The sequence below is a fragment of the Hypomesus nipponensis genome, chromosome 26, assembly GCF_054491055.1.
Source record: "Hypomesus nipponensis isolate SF chromosome 26, ASM5449105v1, whole genome shotgun sequence".
Lineage (NCBI taxonomy): Eukaryota > Metazoa > Chordata > Actinopteri > Osmeriformes > Osmeridae > Hypomesus > Hypomesus nipponensis.
Window position 1 is genome coordinate 2,678,911 of NC_140386.1, and position 23,059 is coordinate 2,701,969.

The 23,059-nt window shown below is 43.4% G+C and overlaps 2 protein-coding genes across 2 annotated transcripts; both read left to right on the top strand.

The window, feature by feature from the left end:
- The first annotated feature begins 328 nt into the window (after positions 1–328).
- On the top strand, positions 329–1,937 carry LOC146221002 (uncharacterized). The gene has a single exon (XM_084693211.1). The coding sequence runs from the start codon at positions 618–620 to the stop codon at positions 1,929–1,931; it is 1,314 nt and encodes a 437-aa protein (XP_084549337.1). The 5' UTR covers positions 329–617; the 3' UTR covers positions 1,932–1,937.
- Positions 1,938–1,950: 13 nt separating this feature from the next.
- LOC146221003 (uncharacterized) lies at positions 1,951–5,180 on the top strand. Its single transcript, XM_084693212.1, has 8 exons — positions 1,951–2,054; positions 2,303–2,380; positions 2,525–2,629; positions 2,781–2,882; positions 3,444–3,560; positions 3,649–3,869; positions 4,212–4,371; positions 4,465–5,180. The coding sequence occupies exons 4-8, from the start codon at positions 2,873–2,875 to the stop codon at positions 4,614–4,616; spliced, it is 660 nt and encodes a 219-aa protein (XP_084549338.1). The 5' UTR covers positions 1,951–2,054; positions 2,303–2,380; positions 2,525–2,629; positions 2,781–2,872; the 3' UTR covers positions 4,617–5,180.
- The last annotated feature ends 17,879 nt before the right edge of the window (positions 5,181–23,059 follow it).

The following is a 23,059-nucleotide window of genomic DNA, read 5'->3' on the forward strand; positions in this document are numbered from 1 at the left end:
ACTGACAGGAAATGAATAGACAAACTGTACCAGTGAGTAATTCTGCTCTTAGAAGGAGAGCAAGAGTAGAGCTAGGCAAAATACTTACTGATATTGAAGGTGCTACATGTGTGATTGAACCCACAGCTGAAGAGATAGCAGAGGCAATTGTTGTAGACTCTCCTGCAGATGAAGCTGTAGACAATGTACCGTTTGACAATTTTTGTTACGATGACTATGTAGAAGCTGATTCTGATGGGGATCAGGAGGAACTCTCTGATAGTGAGGAAGGTGCTACTCTCACTGACCGGCTTTGTACTTGGGCTTTAAATTTCGGTATATCACTCATTGCACTTACTGATCTTTTGGCTATCTTGAGATTTTACCACCCAGAGCTTCCCAAAGATGCCAGAACCATCCTCAACACTAAGACTACATATAGAGTGAAGGAGCTTTGTAATGGTCTTTATCACTACTTTGGCATTGTCTCTGCCTTAGGAAAGACTTTATCCACACTTAAGGGCAAATTGGTAAATGGTTCTTGCTTAAGACTGCAAATCAACATTGACGGACTGCCGCTCTTCAAGAGCTCTAATTTACAGCTATGGCCAATTTTGGGTCTACTGGTTACTGTCCCTATGAAGGAGCCAGTAGTGATAGGTCTTTTCTCAGGTACCAAAAAGCCTGACTCAAGTATCATATTGTTAGAAGATTTTGTGGCTGAATTAGCTGGACTTGAGAAAGGTTTTGATTTTGAGGAGAAAAGATTCACACTGAGACTGGATTCGGTTATATGTGACACACCTGCACGGTCATTTGTCAAGAATACCAAAGCACATAATGGGTATCATGGGTGTGACAAGTGCACTCAAAGTGGAGTGTACATTAATAACAGAATGACGTATCCACTTTTACACAGTATGACCAGAACAGATGAGGACTTTTCAAGGCAGGCTGATGAAGAACACCATCATGGTCCCCATCCTTTTACAGGTGTTAATGTTAGAATGGTCTCACAATTTCCGCTTGACTATATGCACCTTGTGTGTTTAGGTGTAGTCAGGCGGCTGATAAACCTTTGGCTAAAGGGACCACTGAAGTTTCGCCTACCTTCCAGACTTGTAAATAGAATCTCTGACAGTCTTGTGAATATGAGAGCCTACATTCCAGATGAATTTGTTCGTAAACCACGATCACTCAGGGAAGTGGATAGATGGAAGGCCACTGAGTTTAGACAGTTTTTGCTTTATACTGGGCCTGTAGTGTTGTGTGGTGTTTTAGATCCTGTGGTGTATTATAACTTCATACTGTTGTCTACTGCTATTGCTATATTGGTTAGCCCCAAATTGGCTAAAACTCATACTGATTATGCAAATTCTTTATTGCATACATTTGTCAGTCATTATGGTGAGCTTTATGGTAAAGACTTAATTGTCTATAATGTGCATGGTTTAGTTCATCTGGCACAAGACTCAAAGAACTTCGGCTGCTTGGACTCAATCTCCTCGTTTCCATTTGAAAATTACTTGGGCAGACTCAAAAAGTTAGTCCGCAAACCTTCATATCCCCTTGCTCAGATCATTAGAAGACTGTCTGAACTAACCTCAGTAGACACCAAACCTGTAAATGAGACAAACTTAAAAAAGGAACATTCCCAGGGCCCTGTACCCCTTGGCTCTGTGGTTCTTGGAGAATATGCTGAGATGAAATTGGAAAACTTTATAATTAACATTAAGTCAAACAACAACAATACATTTGTTATAGGGAGCAATTTTTGCAGAATCGTTAATGTCATTGAGTGCAGAGATAATGTGTATGTAGCATACAAGAAGTTCACTGACATGTCACCATTCTTCAGTTACCCCCTTGACTCACGTTCCCTAAATGTTTGGTACACAAAGCAATTTCGGTGTCTTGCTGATGGTATTTATATTAAAATCTTTATTGAATAGTCTTAATTTGTGCCCTAGCTGCCAGGCTCCAAGACCTTGGTGAAGGCAGGTCCTACACAAATCTTGGCTTCCCTACAAGTTCCTGGCCTTCTCGAGTTTCTGCCGTGAACCATAACCCTTCAGGTACGAAGGCCAATTTACACTGCTCAAAAATTCAGGAAGGATAAATTAGAGCTGTGGCCACCACCTGCAAAACCGTTCCCTTTTTAGGGATTTCCTTGCTGTTGCCAGTGTATATTCTCAAATTCATCAGTCAAGAAGAATGTTTTGACCTTTGTGCCATGGTTACTCCTCTCATACCTGATGTATTTTTGAAGCCACTTTAATATGGTGTCATCATCTCTTAATTTCTTTGCATTATCTGCTCTCAGACACCAGCACTCAGGTACTGCCGAAGTTTAGCAGCCCAACTGACACACCAGGATACCAGGACACGCAAGGGTTTACTGGTAAGAGATTGATGCCTGACACAGATTGTGTTTAGCCAAACCAAGCTGGTCTTGTTTTTGCAGTTAGTCCTTTTCAGCAGTAATAACAAGCTTCATGTTGTGCTTGCTAGGGAATTAGGAAAACTGATATTTATTTTCTCCTAGTTGCCAACCAGCAGGACTACTGTGACTATAGTCACAGGACCTACACAGATCTCACTACCAGTTCCAGAGCTTTTCAATTCCCAGGTCTGAGCAATGTTCCTCCAGGTATACTAAATGTCTCACATACTCAACAAAAATGGAACTTAAACTTTAGCCTTAAAGTGGGAGACCTTGCTGTCATTGACATTGACAGAGAAACATGGTAACAAACGTATTGATATATTGCTGTCTGCTCTCACTGTCGGTTTTCTACCAGGCACCAGCCCTTTGCCCCTGCCATGCAGGAGAAACATTTTACAAGTGAACAGCCCAACGTGCACACTACAAAACATTGTCCATGACCCACCAATGCTTACTGGTAAGATCTCAGTTCCTAATATGAAACTGTTTTAAGAAATCTTGTTCACCTAATATTTCTCCTGAGCATGCAACACCTATTCCAAATTTTGTGAGCAACAAAGAGAGGTATTTATCAAAATGTTCACATTTCTGTCAATGTTTAATGTTAGTCATGTATGCTAATGAGCGTGCAGACCATACGCCTGTGAGTTCAGTTGCAGAAGTATAGTTGCCAAATGTGTAATCCTCCCTTACATGTACTGACAAAAGGCTTCTGCGTTTAATGCGCAGTGTTACAATAATCATATATGTGCATGGAGGAAGCATATAAGCTCCCTCAACCATTTCACACCTGCCAAGGAGTTACAGATGAGGGGAAATGGAGGGTTGGAAGTGGAATTAGACATGAACAATTGTACTTTTTTGCACAAACATTTGAAGACATTTAGGTTTTGTAAGGACAGATCTTCTGTTAATTTTGGACTGTAGTGTCTGGGGCAACATTATATTCCATGTAACTGGAATTATGTAAATAGTGATTAAGACAGATTAAGTACATTTTCTTCTGTTACTTCCCCAGCTGCCAGCCCTCAGGACCAAATGAACAGAAACTTCAATCTCAGTGGCCCTACCGGTTCAAGTTCAGAGCAGAACTGTGTGTTCAGGGTTGGACAGGGTGGCCCAATCCCCTGCTCAGGTAGGCTGAATGTTATAGTTTATATTAAAAAAATTAAGGATGTAATGCAAGGTCAGTAATTACATTAATACATTAATTTAACTTTTAGAGGCACAAAGGCACATCCTACTTCTGCTGGAAAACATTAAGCAGCAACAGTCTCAGCTGGCAGCGACTGTCAACGTGCTCTTGACCAAGTTGGGATCCACCCCCTCCGCCTCAGCTGAACTGCCAGAGGAGTTCCAGTTTCCCCTCGACGACATGGGGGAAGTCGCAACATTTGAAAATTGGATACAGAATCCAGAGAACAGGAGGAGAAAGCAGAACCTTGTAAGAAACCACACCCCCAAAACACAAACTAACGTGATTTTTATGGCACTCAATAAGCACAAACCTGTTCTGGATAATGCAATAAATATTTATATGTTCAGTATTTCTGAAGGATAATAACTATGGCTTGCTTCTTTTCTCAGATAATACTTTGAACATGTTTTCTAGTTAAAATGACATCTGTACTTGTTATAATTGGAATTGTATTGTATGCACTTTTATTTTACTTAGTGGTGCTCAGAGTACACAAGAGTACACATGCAAATGAGGCCTTGGTCCTAATGAGTAACTGTATAATCCAAATGAATATCTTCCCCTGTACCTCCCCACACCTTCCCCTAGGTGTCTGCTCTAGCAGCTGTCGGTGGGCAAGACACAAAGAGGGTCACATGGAACATCCTAGGTCGTCTCTTCTCATGCACTGTTGCTAAAAGAATAAATTGGAAGGGCGTCAATGGAAAAAAATCCTTCGACCAGATGGGAAGCAAAGTTCTACTGATGCGTATGTTTTCATCCAAATCCATGTAACAACAGGGTAAAATAGTTAACAAATTAGCAAAATACGTTTATTTTTTAAGTTTTACCTTCCATCTAGGTGCTGTACGGAAATGTGCCATCTCAGGGACAGCAACAGACACAGAGATTTCCCAGCATGCCATTAGGTGGTTCAACTTGGCAACTGACCGAGGGGGCGGCCGCAAGGAGCGCAGCAGGCAGGCTGAACAAGAAGCATCTCCGACAGTGTAGCACAGGGCTCTTGTAGACTATCTTGGACCCCTTTAAAAGCTTTTTTTTTTAATTTAAGATGTGTGACAAAGACGACATTTCATTGTGTTAAACTATACAACATATAATTTATTTTCTTTGACAGACAGCATTTTACATTTACTTGAAGTGTACAATAATGTAAACCTGTGTTGATCTTTTGATTTATAAACTGTTTTACAGTACAATTAGACCAGTAAAAAGTGAGCATGTCAATCCCTGTGGTTTATAGTGTCAACATTCAGTATTCTAGATACCCAGTTTATAATTGTTATTATAAAACAGTGAGGAAATTGGTTTAGGTAAAGGTTATGGTAAGATTCAGGGTAGGGTCAAGCAGTTTTGGTCAACGTTTTGTTTAGTATCTGCCTTCAAGGCAGATTTGCTTAAATTTCAATTCCGGTACTGTAACTCATCCAATGAGCATTTATTGTTTGTTTTTACCATGTTACGTGTTACAGCTGCACTTAACGTTAGGTCAAACATATTTTAAAATATGTAAAACATAGTTTTGGATACAACCAAATAAAAACATAATTACCATTTTTGCTTGATTTTTTTTTGTGAATACTTTGTAAAAACACAGTTAAGTGCATTACTCAATAACTGTGTGGTAAATTAATTTGTTGCAGCTAACATTACTAATTAAAGTACACACAATTATAAATGAGCAGATCTGGGCCAATGCTGATCTGGAGGTAACATTTTATTAACGGATCCGTGCCAAGTTTGGGCCACATTTGAAAGTATTTTTAATCAATCTGAACCAGTCCGAGCCCGTGTCCGGTGCAGATCTGTAAAACAGATTCGCGCAGATCTGTAAAACAGATTCGCGCCGTTATTGGGCCGCTGTGCGTTTGGACCCCGTTACGGATCCGATTGGTGGCTCCGTGCCGGATCTTGCGCTAGATGTGATCCAGATCTGGCGCAGTGTCTCAATGCTATCTGGGGAGCCACCAAAATAATTTTGGGGGTGTGTCAGATCTTATAGCCCCAAGATATGGGCGGGAGTAGGATTTTGGCAGGTATAATGAACAGTGTTGCCAAAATCCTACTCGGAATCAGAATTTAGTTTATTCGCCATGTATGTTATACAAACACAGACTTTACTGAGGCAGGGAGGTGCAAACACCAAACATATACAAATCTTAGATTAAGTAAAGGTACAAAAGTTTAAATATTCCTAAGAACTAAACTCTCGTCATCTTCCGCTTGTCCGGGGATCGGGTCGCGGGGGCAACGACCTAAGCAGGGAGGCCCAGGCTTCCCTCTCCCCGGCCACTTCCACCACCTCTTCCTGGGGGACCCCGAGGCGTTCCCAGGCCAGCCGAGTGACATAGTCCCTCCAGCGTGTCCTGGGTCTTCCCCGGGGCCTCTTCCCAGTGGGACGTGCCCGGAACACCTCACCAGGGAGGCGTCCAGGAGGCATCCTAATCAGATGCCCGAGCCACCTCAGCTGGCTCCTCTCGACGCGGAGGAGCAGCGGTTCTACTCTGAGCCCCTCCCGGATGACCGAGCTTCTCACCCTATCTCTAAGGGAGAGCCCGGACACCCTGCGGAGAAAGCTCATTTCGGCCGCTTGTATTCGCGATCTCGTTCTTTCGGTCACTACCCATAGTTCGTGACCATAGGTGAGGGTAGGAACGCAGATCGACTGGTAAATAGAGAGCTTCGCCTTTCGACTCAGCTCCTTCTTCACCACGACGGACCGATGCAGAGCCCGCATCACTGCGGACGCCGCACCGATCCGCCTGTCGACCTCGCGCTCCATTCTTCCCTCACTCGTGAACAAGACCCCGAGATACTTGAACTCCTCCACTTGGTTCAGGATCTCCTCCCCGACCCGGAGATGGCACTCCACCCTTTTCCGGTCGATAACCATGGCCTCAGATTTGGAGGTGCTGATTCGCATCCCAGCCGCTTCACATTCGGTTGCGAACCGCTCCAGTGAGAGCTGAAGGTCACGGCCCGATGAAGCCAACAGGACCACATCATCTGCAAAAAGCAGCGACCCGATCTTGAGGTCACCAAACCGGACCCCCTCAACACCCTGGCTGCGCCTAGAAATCCTGTCCATATAGGTAATGAACAGAATCGGTGACATAGGGCAGCCCTGGCGGAGTCCAACCCTCACCGGAAACAAGTTCGACTTACTACCGGCAATGCGGACCAAACTCTGGCACCGGTCGTACAGGGACCGGACAGCCCCGATCAGGGAATCCGGTACCCCGTACTCTCGGAGCACCCCCCACATGAGCCCCCGAGGGACACGGTCGAACGCCTTTTCCAAATCCACAAAACATGTGTAGACTGGTTGGGCGAACTCCCACGTACCCTCCAGGACTCCGCGGAGGGTATAGAGCTGGTCCACTGTTCCACGGCCAGGACGAAAACCACATTGCTCCTCCTGAATCCGAGGTTCGACAATCCGGCGGACCCTCCTCTCCAGGACCCCCGAATAGACTTTCCCAGGGAGGCTGAGGAGTGTGATCCCCCCTAAAGTTGGAGCACACCCTCCGGTCCCCCTTTTTAAAGAGGGGAACCACCACCCCGGTCTGCCAGTCCAGAGGCACTGTCCCCGATGTCCACGCGATGTTGCAGAGTCGTGTCAACCAAGACAGCCCTACAACATCCAGAGCCTTAAGGAACTCCGGGCGGACCTCGTCCACCCCAGGGGCCCTGCCACCGCGGAGCTTTTCAACCACCTCGGCCCCAGAGATAGGAGGGCCCCCCCCGATGTCCCCAGACTCTGCCTCCACGTCGGAAAACGTGTTGGTGGAATTAAGGAGGGTTTCAAAGTATTCCTTCCACCGATCCAGGACGTCCCCCGTCGAAGTCAGCAGCGCACCGTCCCCACCGTATACAGTGTTGACAGAGCACTGCTTCCCCCTCCTGAGTCGCCGGATGGTGGTCCAGAACCTTTTTGAAGCCGTTCGGAAGTCATTCTCCATGGCCTCGCCGAACTCCTCCCATGCCCGGGTTTTTGCCTCCGCGACCGCCAGAGCCGCGTTCCGCTTGGCCTGCCGGTACACATCAGCTGCCTCAGGAGTCCTACCAGCCAATAAAGCCCGATAGGCCTCCTTCTTCAGCTTGACGGCATCCCTCACCTCCGGAGTCCACCACCGGGTCCGAGGGTTACCGCCGCGACATGCACCGACCGCCTTGCGGCCGCAGCTCCGGTCAGCCGCTTCAACAATGGAGGCCCGGAACATGGCCCATTCGGACTCAATGTCCCCGGCCCCCCCCGAGACATGATCGAAGCTCTCCCGGAGGTGGGAGTTGAAGCTCCTTCTGACAGAGGGTTCCGCCAGCCGTTCTCAGCAGACCCTCACATTACGTTTGGGCCTGCCAGGCCTGACCGGCGTCCTCCCCCACCATCGGAGCCAACTCACCACCAGGTGGTGATCAGTTGACAGCTCCGCCCCTCTCCTCACCCGAGTGTCCAAGACATGCGGCCTCAAGTCCGACGACACGACTACGAAGTCGATCATCGAACTGAGACCTCGGGTGTCCTGGTGCCAGGTGCACATATGGACACCCTTATGCTTGAACATGGTGTTCGTTATGGACAAGCCGTGTTTAGCACAGAAGTCCAACAACAGAACACCACTCGGGTTCAGATCGGGGGGGCCGTTCCTCCCAATCACGCCCCTCCAGGTCTCACTGTCATTGCCCACATGAGCATTGAAGTCCCCCAGGAGGACGAGGGAATCCCCGGGAGGAGCGCTTTCCAGCACCCCCTCCAGAGACTCCAAAAAGGGTGGGTACTCTGAGCTGCCGTTTGGTGCATAAGCACAAACGACAGTGAGGACCCGTCCCCCCACCCGAAGGCGGAGGGAGGCTACCCTCTCATCCACCGGGGTGAACCCCAATGTACAGGCACCGAACCGAGGGGAAACAAGTATTCCCACCCCAGCTCGACGCCTCTCACCAAGGGCAACTCCAGAGTGGAAGAGAGTCCAGCCCCTCTCAAGGAGACTGGTTCCGGAGCCCGTGCCGTGCGTCGAGGCGAGGCCGACTATATCTAGCCGGAAACTCTCTACCTCGCGCACCAGCTCAGGCTCCTTTCCCGCCAGCGAGGTGACGTTCCACGTCCCTAAAGCTAGCTTCTGCAGCCGAGGATCAGACCGCCAAGGCCCCCGCCTTCGGCCGCCGCCCGTCTCACACTGCACCCGACCCCCATGACCCCTCCTGCGGATGGTGAGCCCACTGGAAGAGGGTCCCACGTTGTCTCTTCGGGCTGTGCCCGACCGGGCCCCAATGGGAAAAGGCCCGGCCACCAGGCGCTCGCCATCGAGCCCCACCCCCGGGCCTGGCTCCAGGGGGGGGCCCCGGTGACCCGCTTCCGGGCAGGGGCAACTGGGAACCATTGTTGTGTTTCTTCATGGTTGGTTTTTTGAGCCACGCTTTGTCTGGTCTTTCACCTGGAACCTGTTTGCCTTGGGAGACCCTACCAGGGGCATAAAGCCCCCGACAACATAGCTTCCAGGATCACTAGGACACGCAAACCCCTCCACCGCGGTAAGGTGGTGACTCACGGAGGGGCTAAACTAAACAATTTAAATATAAAATAAAATATATATAAAAATAAGAATGAGCAGCATGAGTGGTCAACATAGTGCAATCAGATACTGGGTTAAATAATGAATGAATGTCAGCGGGAGTCCTTGGCCTTGTTGAAGAGGCCAGTAGCAGATGGAAAGAAACTGTTCTTATGGCATGAGGTTTTGGTCCTGATGGACCGCAGCCGTCGGCCGGAGGGGAGTAGCTGGAACAGGGAGTGGCCAGGGTGGGAGGGGTCGGCCACAATCTTCCTCGGTCGCCTCAGGGTCCTTGAGGTGTGCAGGTCCTCAATGGTAGGCAAATTGCAGCCGATCACCATCTCAGCAGTGCAGATGATACGCTGCAGTCTGCTCTTGTACTTGGCAGTGGCAGCAGCGTACCAGATGCTGACGGAAGAGGTGAGGATGGACTCAATGATGGCTGTGTAGAAGTGCATTCAAGTAGCAGTTGGTTTTTAGGATTGTTAAATTGGTGAGGTAGCATGTGAGATAAAAATAACTCATACACAGTAGCCTACTGCTATGCAGGGGTACAACTACCCAGTGTCAAGAGTGGTATGCAGCAACAATTTTGGCACCCCCCCCACCCCCCCAAAAAATAAATAAGTGTGCCGGACATCATCATGTATAGGCTTTAAATAATAAAGGTTTATTTTAAAGTATATCAGCCACTGTAGGCCTACCATAATTATAAATAATTATATATGTATATATAGCATAGGTAGATTCAGGGCTCGACAAATTGTGACAACCATATTGTGACAAGTGGTAACCTAATCATCACTCCTGGCAACCACATTATTGTAGCCTATTTTTTTCATGTACTTTATTTTCATTACAAATAAATCATCATTGATGGCATTCGAGCATATGCTTTGCGGATGTTTAAATTTGCATTCTGATTTGTTTACTATGTCCCCACTGTCAGACACAGGCTAATTGTTATATTTCCCACATGCAGGGTTTTGATACAGAAATGCATTTTTCATTTGCAATGGCAAGATTAGCTGAGCCTATAACAAAACATGTTAAATTATTTCGATTGGCATTAGAACTAATCAGACTTAATCTGTAAGCAACCCCACTTTAGCTCACGTTAGCAAGTCTGAAAACAGTCTGTTAACATGAATATTTGCAAGTCTCCAAGTTTGGTAGAAAATATATGCATGATTGCACACTGTGCATGATTGATGTAAACCAGAGTTATTGCATTATGTTTTCCAGATTCTTGTCATTTATTGTACATGCTACCTTATATTTACCGGTTTTCAGCTCAGCAACCTCGGTTTTGCATATTCTAAACTAGCCTTAAACCCAAATTTGCCTGCTACATTCCCAGTGTTAGCAAACGCTAGCTAGTCTGTTAACATGAATATTTGCAAGCCTCCAAGCACAAACGTCACACTTTAATTCCTACCTGTTGCCTTTAACCATCCACGTATTTACTACTACTGTTGCATCCCTTGACATGTCATCTCCTTTTCCCTCTTTCTTTTTCTATTTTTAGCCCCCGACAACTGTTTTGATTTGTCCATCATTTTCCATTGACGACAACTCAATACTTGTAACTGCTCGTTCAGCGCTCACGGCGCCCCCGCTCCCTCTAGATGTCAAAATTCTATCATATGAGATAGGGCGCCTACCCTAGCGGTTCTAAAATGTGTTTTATAACATTGAAACGCACAACAGCAGCTATAAGTAGAAAATACCCCAAAAAGATGTAATATTTTTTAATGTATTAATTTTACCAACAAGAAAACTGACACTAAGATACTTAAAAAAAATTCACCCAGCTACTGAACACACTCAACAGATATCAAGATGTATTCATCAGTGGACCAATTGCATGCTTTCGAAGAGGAAAAGAAGCCTTCAGTCGACTACTATCTTTCAACACATGGTTGTCATCTGTCTGTCTGGCACACAAACTGAGATTTATCGATAATTTCAATGTGTTCTGGAACTGTGCAGACCGTTTTCAAGCTGACGGACTCCACCCAAACCGTAGAGGATCTCAACTACTAACAGCAAACATCAGTCACGTGCTCCTGACCACAAATCAAGTTGCTCCCCCTATCCCTGTTGTGTCTAAGCTGACTGACACATTCCAAACAACTTCCCATGGAACAGAACAAAACATTCAAACAGCCTCCTGCAAGGACATGGGCCTTGCACAGATCTGCACCCCCCGGAGAAATTCCCTCGTAATGGAACAGCTCAGTGACATAGACTTTCCCAATGAAAAGCTACGCTAGGACAGCCACCATGCTATTTCATTAGACATACCGGTCATCATCACAAACAGAAAATGGCGTGGTAAAATGCATGGTTACAAACCTGAAACTAGTGTTAGAAGTCACAGAACTATCCATATTCTTCAAACAGATTTATCAACCCCTGTTTTATCTGTTAATACCCCACAGATGAAACTGGCCCTTCTAAATGTTAGATCACTAAATAACAAAACATTTCTAGTTAAGGATCTGGTTAAAGAAAACAAATTAGACTGCATCTGTTTAACAGAAACCTGGCTAAACAACGACACGGCAACAGCAACTTTGATAGAAGCATGTCTGCCAGATTACATCTTCCACCAAGTTTCTAGGAAATCCAAAAAAGGTGGAGGAGTCGCAGCTATCTTCTCCTCTGAACTATTGTTCAAAATCACTGAGCTAGGTGAATTCACCTCATCTGAATATCTTGCTATAGAGCTCAAAACCGAATCAATACTTTTTGTCATTATATATCGGCCACCCAAGCACTCGCCAATATTCATACAAGAATTCTCGGAACTATTATCACTATGTGTCACTAGATATGACAAAGTAGTTTTAAACGGAGACTTAAATATCCAAGTAAATAAAAAAACCGACCCAAGAACTATTGAGCTCCTAAATCTCCTAGACAGTCTCAATCTAACTCAACACATAACAGACCCAACACACCGGCACGGAAACACACTAGATCTAGTGATAACAACTGGACTAAATATCAATAATATCTCAATAACTGATCTACCCCTCTCAGACCATCATTGTATACTTTTTAATGTGGAAATTATCCCAACAAAAACCACAAAAGAATTCTTAGTCCAAAGAAGATATTTAGACAATACAGCTATGATGAAATTTTCAGAACAATTTGCTCTATATGAACTAACTAATCATGATTGCTCTCTGAATGAAATGGTAGAGAACCTCAATGATGCACTATTATCTGTGTTAGACTCTGTTGCACCACTGAAAACCAAAAAGAAGTCCACAAGCAGAACCTCCCCATGGCTGAGAAATAAAAATGTTAGTGAAACGAAAAGAAAATGCCGTGCAGCAGAGAGAAAATGGAGGAAAACAAAGATCACTATCCACTACAATATCTATAAAGATACACTAACCACCTACAACAAAACCATCCGTCTAGCGAGGAGAGAATATCTTTCCAACATTATTACAGAAAATGCCAGAAACTCCAGAGTTCTTTTCTCCACCATTGACCAGCTGCTAAACACTGTCCCTACCCCCCCGCCATCCTCAGCAGTTAAATGTGAAGAGCTTGCTTTGTTCTTCAAGAACAAAATAACTTTGATCAGAGCTAGTACTAGTAATAGTGGGGTCTACTCTGACATCAGTAGATTCTATTTTTCTTGAAGAAAATAACATTCTGGAAGTCTCGCAGTCAGGTTTCAGGAAATATCACAGTACTGAAACTGCTCTCACCCAAATAATTAGCGACCTCAGACTAAACTCTAATGCAAATAAAGTCTCTATCCTTATCCTTTCAGATGTCAGTGCAGCATTTGATACCATTGATCACAACATCCTAATCAATACACTGGAAAAGTTTATTGGGTTCACGGATAGTGTATTGAACTGGATGAAATCATATATGGTTCATGTTGTTTTATTTGTAACTTGTATAACTACATGCTCTTATGGGTCTTCCCTTTTGGCACTTGTTTAGCTTTTTCACAATGTATGCTTCATGTTTTGGCTGCTTGCAATGTTTGGGACTATCTCGTTGTTATGATCAGTGACCTATGCTCTTTTGTAAAGCTCTCTCTTGGAAGTCGCTTTGGATAAAAGCGTCTGCTAAATGAATAAATGTAAATGTAAATATATCACAGGAAGGAAGTTTTAAGTTAGTTTAGGAGACCATAGGTCTAAGAAACATGAGAACTGCTATGGGGTTGCTCAAGGAAGTTGCCTAGGTCCATTACTCCTCTCTCTTTATATGTTACCACTCGGTGACATAATCAGAGAACATAACATGAATTTCCATAGCTATGCGGACGACACACAACTATATATATCCACTGAACCCAATGATGCAACGGCCATCAATTCCATTACCAGCTGCCTGTTGGCAATAAACAAATGGATGAATGATAACTTTCTTAAATTAAATGAAGACAAAACTGAAGTCCTACTATGTGGCCCCAAATCCAAAAGAGAGATGCTTACTAAGAATCTAGGAAGTTTAACCCCCTGGCTTAAACCAGAGGTGACAAGTCTCGGTGTAATCCTGGACTCAGATTTGAATTTCAACTCCCACATTAATAAAGTGACCAAAACTGCTTTCTTTCACCTGAGGAATATAGCAAAGGTACGACCATTCATAGACCAAAATGATGCAGAGAAGTTAATTCATGCTTTTATATCCAGCCGGCTGGACTACTGTAACGCACTTTCGCTGGTCTTCCCCAAAAAAACACTGAAAGACTACAGCTCATTCAAAATTCTGCAGCTAGATTATTAACCAAAACTAAAAGGAGAGAACACATTAGTCCTGTCCTAGCTACTTTACACTGGCTCCCTGTTACCTTCAGAATTGACTTTAAGGTCCTATTCCTCACATACAAAGCTCTACACGGACAAGGACCTAGCTACATTGCTAACTCTCTTATAAACTACACACCAGCTAGAACACTGCGATCATCAAATGCAGGCCTATTAGAGGTCACCGGAAGCAGCCATAAGAAGATTGGTGATGCTGCCTTTGCCAATTACGCCCCAAAACTATGGAATAATTTACCCATAAATATCAGAGAAGCAAATACGCTAGACATTTTTAAAAGACAGCTCAAAACCTACCTTTTTACCAAAGCATTTAACTATTTTTTTTATCTCAGAAGGGCCTTACAACTGGTAGTAGTTATATTATTGTTTTAACAGATTTGCTTTGCATTCCCGCAAAGATTGCGGCTTGTGTTTGACTTGCACTATTGCTTATGTGTTACATTTTATCCATTTTTGTAGAGTTATTGTATTTTGTTATTCTGTAGTTTCTATTATTATTATAATTTTACTCTGCAGATAGAGTGCGGCTTGTCTGGTTTGTTATATGTTTTAGATCTATTACTTTTATCACTTTTATCACTTATAAATAAAGTCTTACTTACTTACTTACCATTGCTTTGGTGCCCCCATGGTGCGGTTCCCCTATGCGCCGCATATAGCGCATACCCACTTTTTGCACCCCTGCGTCTGTTCTACAGATATTTCCTCTTAACTCTACATTTATTTATTTAGTTCGGATCTCTCAGACAGCAAATATTTCATTATCTGAAATGTCACTTAGCAAATGAACATACAATGGGCTATTAGTAGCTACTTAACTCAATCTGGATTTTCTGTGTGTGGGTAATGAAGAGACACAATTCCAAGTTAACGATTTTTTATTATCAGACTGGATGTCGATGTCATCAAGCTCTTAAAAGAACTCTAACACAGAAGAGAGAGATCAACGGAACAGAGAAACGTAAATATAGGCCTACAGCTTTGCCTACAGTTCTGCGTCTTCCATTGGTCTCTGCCGCCCTCTGACTGTCTTGACCATAGACATAATAAAGAGTAGACGCCGCATTGGCTGCTGGGGACGAGAAATGCGGCCGCCATCTTGGAAAGGTCAAATTCCCAGTTGCGTAGCAGCAGAATAAACAAGATGCCGCAACACTGTGCAGCATATTCATACTCTAATCGGCGAACCATCTTAAATAGGGCTCAGGGGATTACTTTTCACAAGTAATATTTACCATTACAGTACTATTTGTTGCATTTTGTAAATAGAATCTTACCAATGTTGAGAAATTTTTAGCAAGAATCTTTGATATTACTGTACTGAAATTGTAGCTAGCAAGCTAGCCTAGCCCCCTATGTTTACTGCACCAGCCGGTGTATACCCGGCTATGAACTGAGACTTGATATGTCATATTCCATAACACTGACTTAGAAGACTCAACTGACACAAGAATGCTATTGTAGAAATAAAACAGATAATACTGGAAAACATTGGCCAGCGAATTTTGTGGCACAGACTGTAGGCATCAGGGCAGTCGCTAGAGTAGGCTACTTCCACAATCGACCGAATTGGCCAAACAAGGCACGTACATTTAGCTTATAGCTTATATAATCTAGCAAGTTCATGCTGTTTTTCCAAATTTCACAGAAAGCTGCTAAAATCGAGGCTGAACAGTGCTACTACTGTCATAACTGCCTATCAAAAACGGCCAAGCCGGACACGTAATTCTTTGCTCAAATAACTCACGTCACTCCCACAAACAAATTCTTCGTAATTAAAAAGTTTAGACTTTTAATCGACAATATTGACAACACATATTAAGAAACTTGCCTTTACTCATAATATTGTCTCCGATTTCAATTTAAAGCTGTGAATCTAACACAGAAGGCAATCTCCCATGGTCTCCGCTCTGGCTCCCGTTGCTGACGATACATTTATTTCCCCCTCCCAGTAACCCCTAACCAATGACATGTACATTGAGCTTAAGTTGTCATGAGTATCTGGCAGTTTTCAGAAATAAAATCGGCAATTGGACGGCAAAGATATTGACGCGGGAACCATGGGCATTTTAATGCCCATATTTGAATGGTCCGGCAGGAAAGGGTTTAAAGGAAAGGCCCACTATGAATATTAAAATACGCCGAAACATGTGGCCTGTATCATAGCATGTATGACCTTTGCAGCAAAAAAACTATGTGAAAATCCGTTCGGTATTCAGTGCGGTATGATTAATTAAATGCGTAGACAGCTCATTGCCCCAACCAAACAGATTACACTGAGTGGAGCGATCGGACCTTTCCAATATGGCGGCCCCACGTCTCGTCAGCGCCAGTAGGCAGTAGCGTTCGATGCGGCGTCTATTCTTTATTATGTCTATGGTCTTGACTGCCATGGTTACAGTAGCTAATTGCCGACATTTGAAGAAAAAAAATCTGACATATCACTGTTAAACCAGAATGTATTAGCCTATGTGTATGTAGGCCTCGGTTACTTATTACAATCCAACACTTTGACATAACATGTATAGTTGTCAGAAATAATAATCTATCAAGCATTGCACAGTCAGTCGATGAACAAGTTTAAGAAAGTTTATTGCTTGCGGCTGGCCCACAAGGAGACAAAAACATCACTGGCCATTGTGCTACAGGTTTGTCCGCTAGCATGTTGCGCTAGCTAGCTATTTAAGCAGAACCGCTCTTTACAGTCATTGGTTAAGACAAAGGCATGCAAATGTTCCATGGCTCTTCTTCATTGGCTCCCTTGCATAGACCTGGTGCGCGTGTGTGCGTGCGTGTTTGAGTGCGTGCGTGTTTACGACATCAACCCTGATTGAAACACAACAACAACAGGGTCTCCTGATGTCGTAAAACCTCCTTCACAAAAGGTGTCAAGCAGATGGTCTCCAGACCTTGCGTCTCCACCTTGGTCCTTGTCACACAGCATCTCATTAAAACCAACAAACCCCCAACCTCTTCTAGTCTTCAGCCCCAAGATAAGGGTCTTGAATGTTTACTCACAGCTCAGATTTGGGATTAGGCCTTTCTTTGCACCCAAGTAATACTGAACACAGAATCATTCTTATACAGGATAAATATGTTACATCTTCAATTTTTCCAACAATAGCATATGTTTATTTTGCTCTAGTTATAGTAGCTAGCTACATTTTTGTAAAATGTCTGACCAGTGTCGAACTAGCCTAGCCGGTTGGGGTCCCTTTGCGCTAGCTCTGTAGCATAACGTTCACTCAAACCTAGCTTATTAGTAACTACTTACTAACCGAGAGTGAGGTCATGCCCGGAAATATCAAACTGAGGCTGGAACGTATACGGCAAAGCCGAGGTTTGATATTTCCCGGCATGACCGAACGGTCGAGGTTAGTAAGTAGTTTATTATATGGCATTTTTAGCTTCTTTTCATTTTGTAAACGAAAATAAATGGTAGCCTACCTCTAGGCTAATTGTAGCTAGCTCTCAAGTCTTCTCACGCTGTGTTTCATGTGTTGCCTAGCAACTCATTACTTTTGATAGAAAGCGGACAACATGGTTCTGCTAAAATGGCTTTAATTTCAACACAAAATAACGACACAAGTGATTAAAAGAGTCTAGTCTTCATCCTCACTTTCGATGACAAATCTTTTCAGCATCATCTGGATAGTAAAACTCAGCAGCTGACTCGTCGCTCATTTTGAAGATGACGTCAGAGGGCAATACGGAGCCGTATTGACTACTGAGGAGGGCAATACGCGTCTGGCATGACTACCCATTAGCCAATCAGAAAGCTCGTACCGTCGTTGCCATATAATAAAGTAACTTAACACATTGATGTAGGCATAGGTATGGAAGCCCATTTCCGCCAGTAAAAAAGATGACAAATTAAGTCATAATTATGAGATACTAACTAACTCATAATTATGAGACACTAAATCATAATTATGAGATACTAAGTCGAAATGATGAGATACTAAGTCAACATTATGAGACAAAAAGAATTATAGAGCATATTCAATTTAAAAATGGACATGGATTGTCAGTACATCGACGACTACTTTAAACGTGGTTTTACAATGGATGAAATACTTCAATTGCTTGCTAATTCACATGGGATTGTATTAAGCAAACGCACCCTTGAAAGAATTTTGAGCAAGAAGAAGCTCTGGCGTAGGAAGAATAAAACCGATGTGGCTGAGGTGGCAACCTTTATCGAACAGCAATTGGAAACCTCTGGTCAGTGTCATGGTTACAGATGGATGCACCAAAAATGTTGGTTACATGGAATTGTGACTGACAGAGAAATAATTCGAATATTGCTACAGTTATTGGATGGTGAAGGTGTTGATCTGAGTTCAAGAAACAGACTGCAAAGGCGTGTTTACCACAGTTGTGGTCCAAACTATGTCTGGCACATTGATGGCTATGACAAACTTAAGCCATTTGGAATTGCTATAAGTGGATGCATTGATTGGTTTTCCAGAAAAATAATATGGCTTGAAGCTTACTAAACAAACAATGATCCAAAGATCATCGCTGGCTACTTTATGGACGCTGTGATCAACATTGGTGGATGCCCTGCCAGACTCAGACTTGATTTAGGAGCAGAAAATGGTCATATGGCTGAAAGGCAGCGGTTTTAGCATTTTTCGGAGAACCAAGCAGGAACAGAAAGTGTAACCTTTGGTCCCATCACTGGAAACCAGCGGATTAAACGATGGTGGCTGACCTTGCAGAGTGTTTCAAGTTTTGGATGGACCTGTTTGACAAATTAAGAGAGGATGGCTACTTTTCAGACAACTTCTTAGACAAGTCCTTGATCCAGTTTTGTTTTCTTCAAACAATACAGGTAATTACACATTTGGAGTTCAATTATTGCTTAATAGTCGATATATTTAAGAGCCATAATGACCATGTGTTAAAAGTCATTACCTGTGTTATGTAAGCAATAAGGTACGAGAGGCAGTACTTTATCGCCAATAAAGTACGTGTTCAAGGGTGTTGTTAGGCCGCGCAGCGGAGAGCCGGCAAACCCTGGAACACGTACTTTATTGGCGATAAAGTACTGCCTCGAGTACCTTATTGCTTTTATAATACGGTTGCCAGCGAAATTATGAATAGTAAATAAATTGTAAGCTGCCTTTCAGCACAAAATAGTTATAGACAACAAACATTGTGTATCGCATTTCAGTAGCCGAGAGAAAATAGTCCCTGTAAACGGTGGCTGTTGCTATGCAATGGACAAACAGCATTGTGCAGTGCACGTTTGTTAGCCTAGCTAGATCTCGCACCATCTCATTCATTCAATGCTCATTTTATAAAAGCTACCTTTAAAATAACAACGACAATGGGACACTTTCAATAAAATAATAGTTAATTTAAACACTAGGCCTAAACATTTTAAATCAATCATAAATGTTTCGTAGGCACTGGGTATATGGTAGCTAGCTAGCCTACTAACCTACATATGCTGTAAACAAGTTACGAGTGACTTGGGACTCGATAGACGAACATTAGTGTGCATCTGTGGAAAACGTTGTTTTAAGAAGCCAAGTCCAGGTCATGTAATTGCGTGGCTACGAAGCTCAAATTAAATAAGTGTAGTCTAGTTAGCAACTATAGACCTGAGCTTCCGTCCAACGTTTCAGTAGCTAGACCAGCTAGTTAGCACTGATAGCACGGGACAGTGCAATAATATTGCTCAAATATTAACCGAATGTTGCTAGTATAGCTCGCTAACCATTCTAAAACTGGTTGTTCCCATCCTTGATTGTGATTGGCTATATCGCGTTACATGTTACTAACAACTCCCCTTACCAGTTCTAAAATCAGCGTAAACCACGGCCTCTTGGGGCTTATTGCTTAAATAAATTGCTGCATGCCAGTAGTTACTTTTCTTTTTTTAGTCTTTTTCTTCGGCAACATTTTAGTTATTTTGAGTGCGCACTAATATGGAACGCTCCCGTTTTAAGGTAAATGTAATAAGGCATACCAGAGCATTCTATGGGCGTACAGTACTTTATGCTCAATAAAGCACACCCCGTGACTCACTGTCAACCAATCAGAATGCTTGATTTAAACCACCCGTATTATAAATGCGGATATTAACTATTGTTTGTCAAAAAAACATGTGCGTTTTGAAAATAATAATTGTTACATTAGTTGCACTGCAGCAAATTACATTTTGCCAACACATGTCTACGGTGGCCGAGACATGTCAACACAGAAGTCACAACCAGTCTATGATCACAACACAGCAGAAGTGAGCAACAACGGGGGGGTATTCGTCGTAGCTCGCTAAGCAGTTTAGCAAGCAAATTTTCAGGCTAAGATAAAAAAACACCCCTTTTTTTGGTTCGTGGAAGCAACTTTCGATAAATCACCATAGTAACATTTCAATTAGCACTAACCTGCTCAAGAGCAGGCTAACGTAAGTGTATCTGGATAAGCTTGCCACACCCCCGGAAAATAATTGGCAGCTCCCTTTCTGAGAGACCCAGCTGACCAAGGAGATATTCTAGTTAGTGATGGGAAGTTCGGATCATTTTACTGATTCGGTTCTTTGAATCTTGTTCAGTAAAATGAACAAATCTTTTTTTGAGTCATTCGTTGATTTCAACCGGGGGGGGTCCACTGCAAACACGTATCATACTAGGCGCGTTCGACTTTATGCAGCGCCGGCAGCGCCGGCAGACGGCTGCAGTCGGCTGCCTTGAAGCTGAGAATGCCATTGGCTGCTTTAAGTCAGCCGGGCTGCAGGCGGCTGCAGGCAACACCGGCGCTGCATGAAGTCGAACGCACCTATTATCATGTAGGTTAGTGCATGACATGTGCACCAGTAGATACTATTTCAAAAGAAATTCCTGCATTAAAATAATGTATCATGACAGTTTGTATGATTTGGTAATTTAATATCATACTAGCATTTAATTATCACGGAAAACAATCTCACTGCACTAAACTGTAAGTGTAAATGTAAAGTGAAAATAACAAAACCAGTCAGTATGATGACTTGAGCGAATATCATTCACGTCCTACTAAAACAGATGCCACGCAAAAGGGAATGAGGAAACTGTTTCCTCTACTAACAAAATACATTGCGGGTCACGTGAAAAATAATCCAAAGACTCGTAGAAAGACCGAGTCGGGAAATGAACGAATCATTCGTTTCCTCTAACTACAGAGCCTTTGCAGGTCACGTGAAAAATGATCCAAAGACTCGTAGAAAGACCGAGTTGAGAAATGAACGAATCATTTTTGTTTACTTGGACGAGCCTATGCAACAGTCCCGATACGCGGCCACGAGAAAATGAACAAATCACTCTGAGAGGACTCGTTACTCCCGAGTCCTTGTTCAAAATGAACGAATCGTTCACGAACAACACATCACTAATTCTAGTTCGATTAGCTTTCCATACCAATAGAATTTTTCGCTAAGATCCATTATTTCACACGGATGAGTTCTCGTTTGAGCGATATTGATTCAGCCGACATGGACTTGTTTATTTGCAATACCTTCTCGGGCCGTACATTGCAAATATCACACGCCGCAGCAAGTTTTATGCTTTATGAGCTTATGCTGCTGTATGTGAATATGTAACGCAATGTTTTAAGAAATGTCTTGTCTTATCTGTTGTGCCTGTGCTTTTTATGTTTCACTGTGGGAGAGTGGGAAACGTCATATCAATTCCTTTTTATGTCTTGACGTGAAGAAATTGACAACAAAGCTACTTGAAACTTTTACTGTGCTTCAGACTCTGCATAGCCTTGAGGTTTTTCGCGTCAGGTAGGCTACATTTTTATACAGTATAAGCGATGCAGAAAACATTGGCAAAGCCACAGCATTAGTTGCTGTAAGAAAAGTGTACTTGCCGCTTAACCAGCTGATCAATTCATCATATTCCCTGGCCATGTCCCAGTCAATGAAATCAAAGAGGGATTTACAAATAGGCCTACATGCATATACACATATATAGTGTGATATCAGGTAAAATGGGCCATCAGGTAAAACACATACACATGTTGGAGTGTGTGACGGTGTGTGTCGCACCATGACCCCCCCAACAGTAATAATAGTAGTAGATATTTTATGTACAGTGAGTATGGCGAACGAGAAGGAAGTGAGAGGAGAGGAGAGAGGGAAAGGGAGAGAAAAAGAGAGGAGGAGCAAGGACCAGAGAGGAAAAGATACAAAGATTAAAAAGGGATGGAAAGGAAGGCCAAACAATTACAATCTGCGGAAAGAGGAGAGGATGAAGGGGGCCTTAGATGAATACATGGAGGGAGAGAAGAAAGGAATTACAGTGAGTGTGCACCTCTTATCAAGAGCATGGGGTGTGCCGCGATCCACATTGCAAAGACGCATCAGTGGAAAGGTGACTGGCAGTGAACATGTGTCAGGGCAGAAGCCCTACCTACCACAGAAGGCGGAAAGGGAGCTTGCTGCCACCCTCAACACATTGGCGCAGAGGGGGTTTCCCTTCACAAAACATGATGTCCAGCAAGTGGCCTTTGATTTTGCAGCCAAGAACAACATATCTGGTTTCTTCAAGACAGCAAGGAGGGCCGGATATTACTGGTTTAACAACTTTCTAAAGCGCAACCCAGAGCTTGGGATGCGCAAGCCAGAGGTCCTGTCTGCAGCACGGGCTGCTGGACTCAACAAAGAGGTGGTTAGCCAGTGGTTTAACCAGTATGAGAGCCTTTTGGTCGAGCTGGGTATTGAGGGCACACCGTCACATATATATGGAACTGTGACGAGTCTGGGCTTCAGAATCATTTTTTTAAATTATGGCACATATGAATATGTTTGTTAAATGCAGTTTAAATGTCATGTGGCTGTATAAGCAACTGTGTTTTAAAATTAAAATTGTTGATAAATTACTATTTCCCTTTGCAGTTTCACTGGCCCATTTTACCTGAACAGCTGGTCCATTTTACCTGAAACTGCTTGTGCAAAAAAAGTTGGCACAGCTGATGTTTCAAGAACTGTAGGGCCTAAATAATTATATTTTATTACATCATTTCAACAAACAAATATCAAAAACAGTCATAAGTAATCATAAAAACACATGGAAAAGGC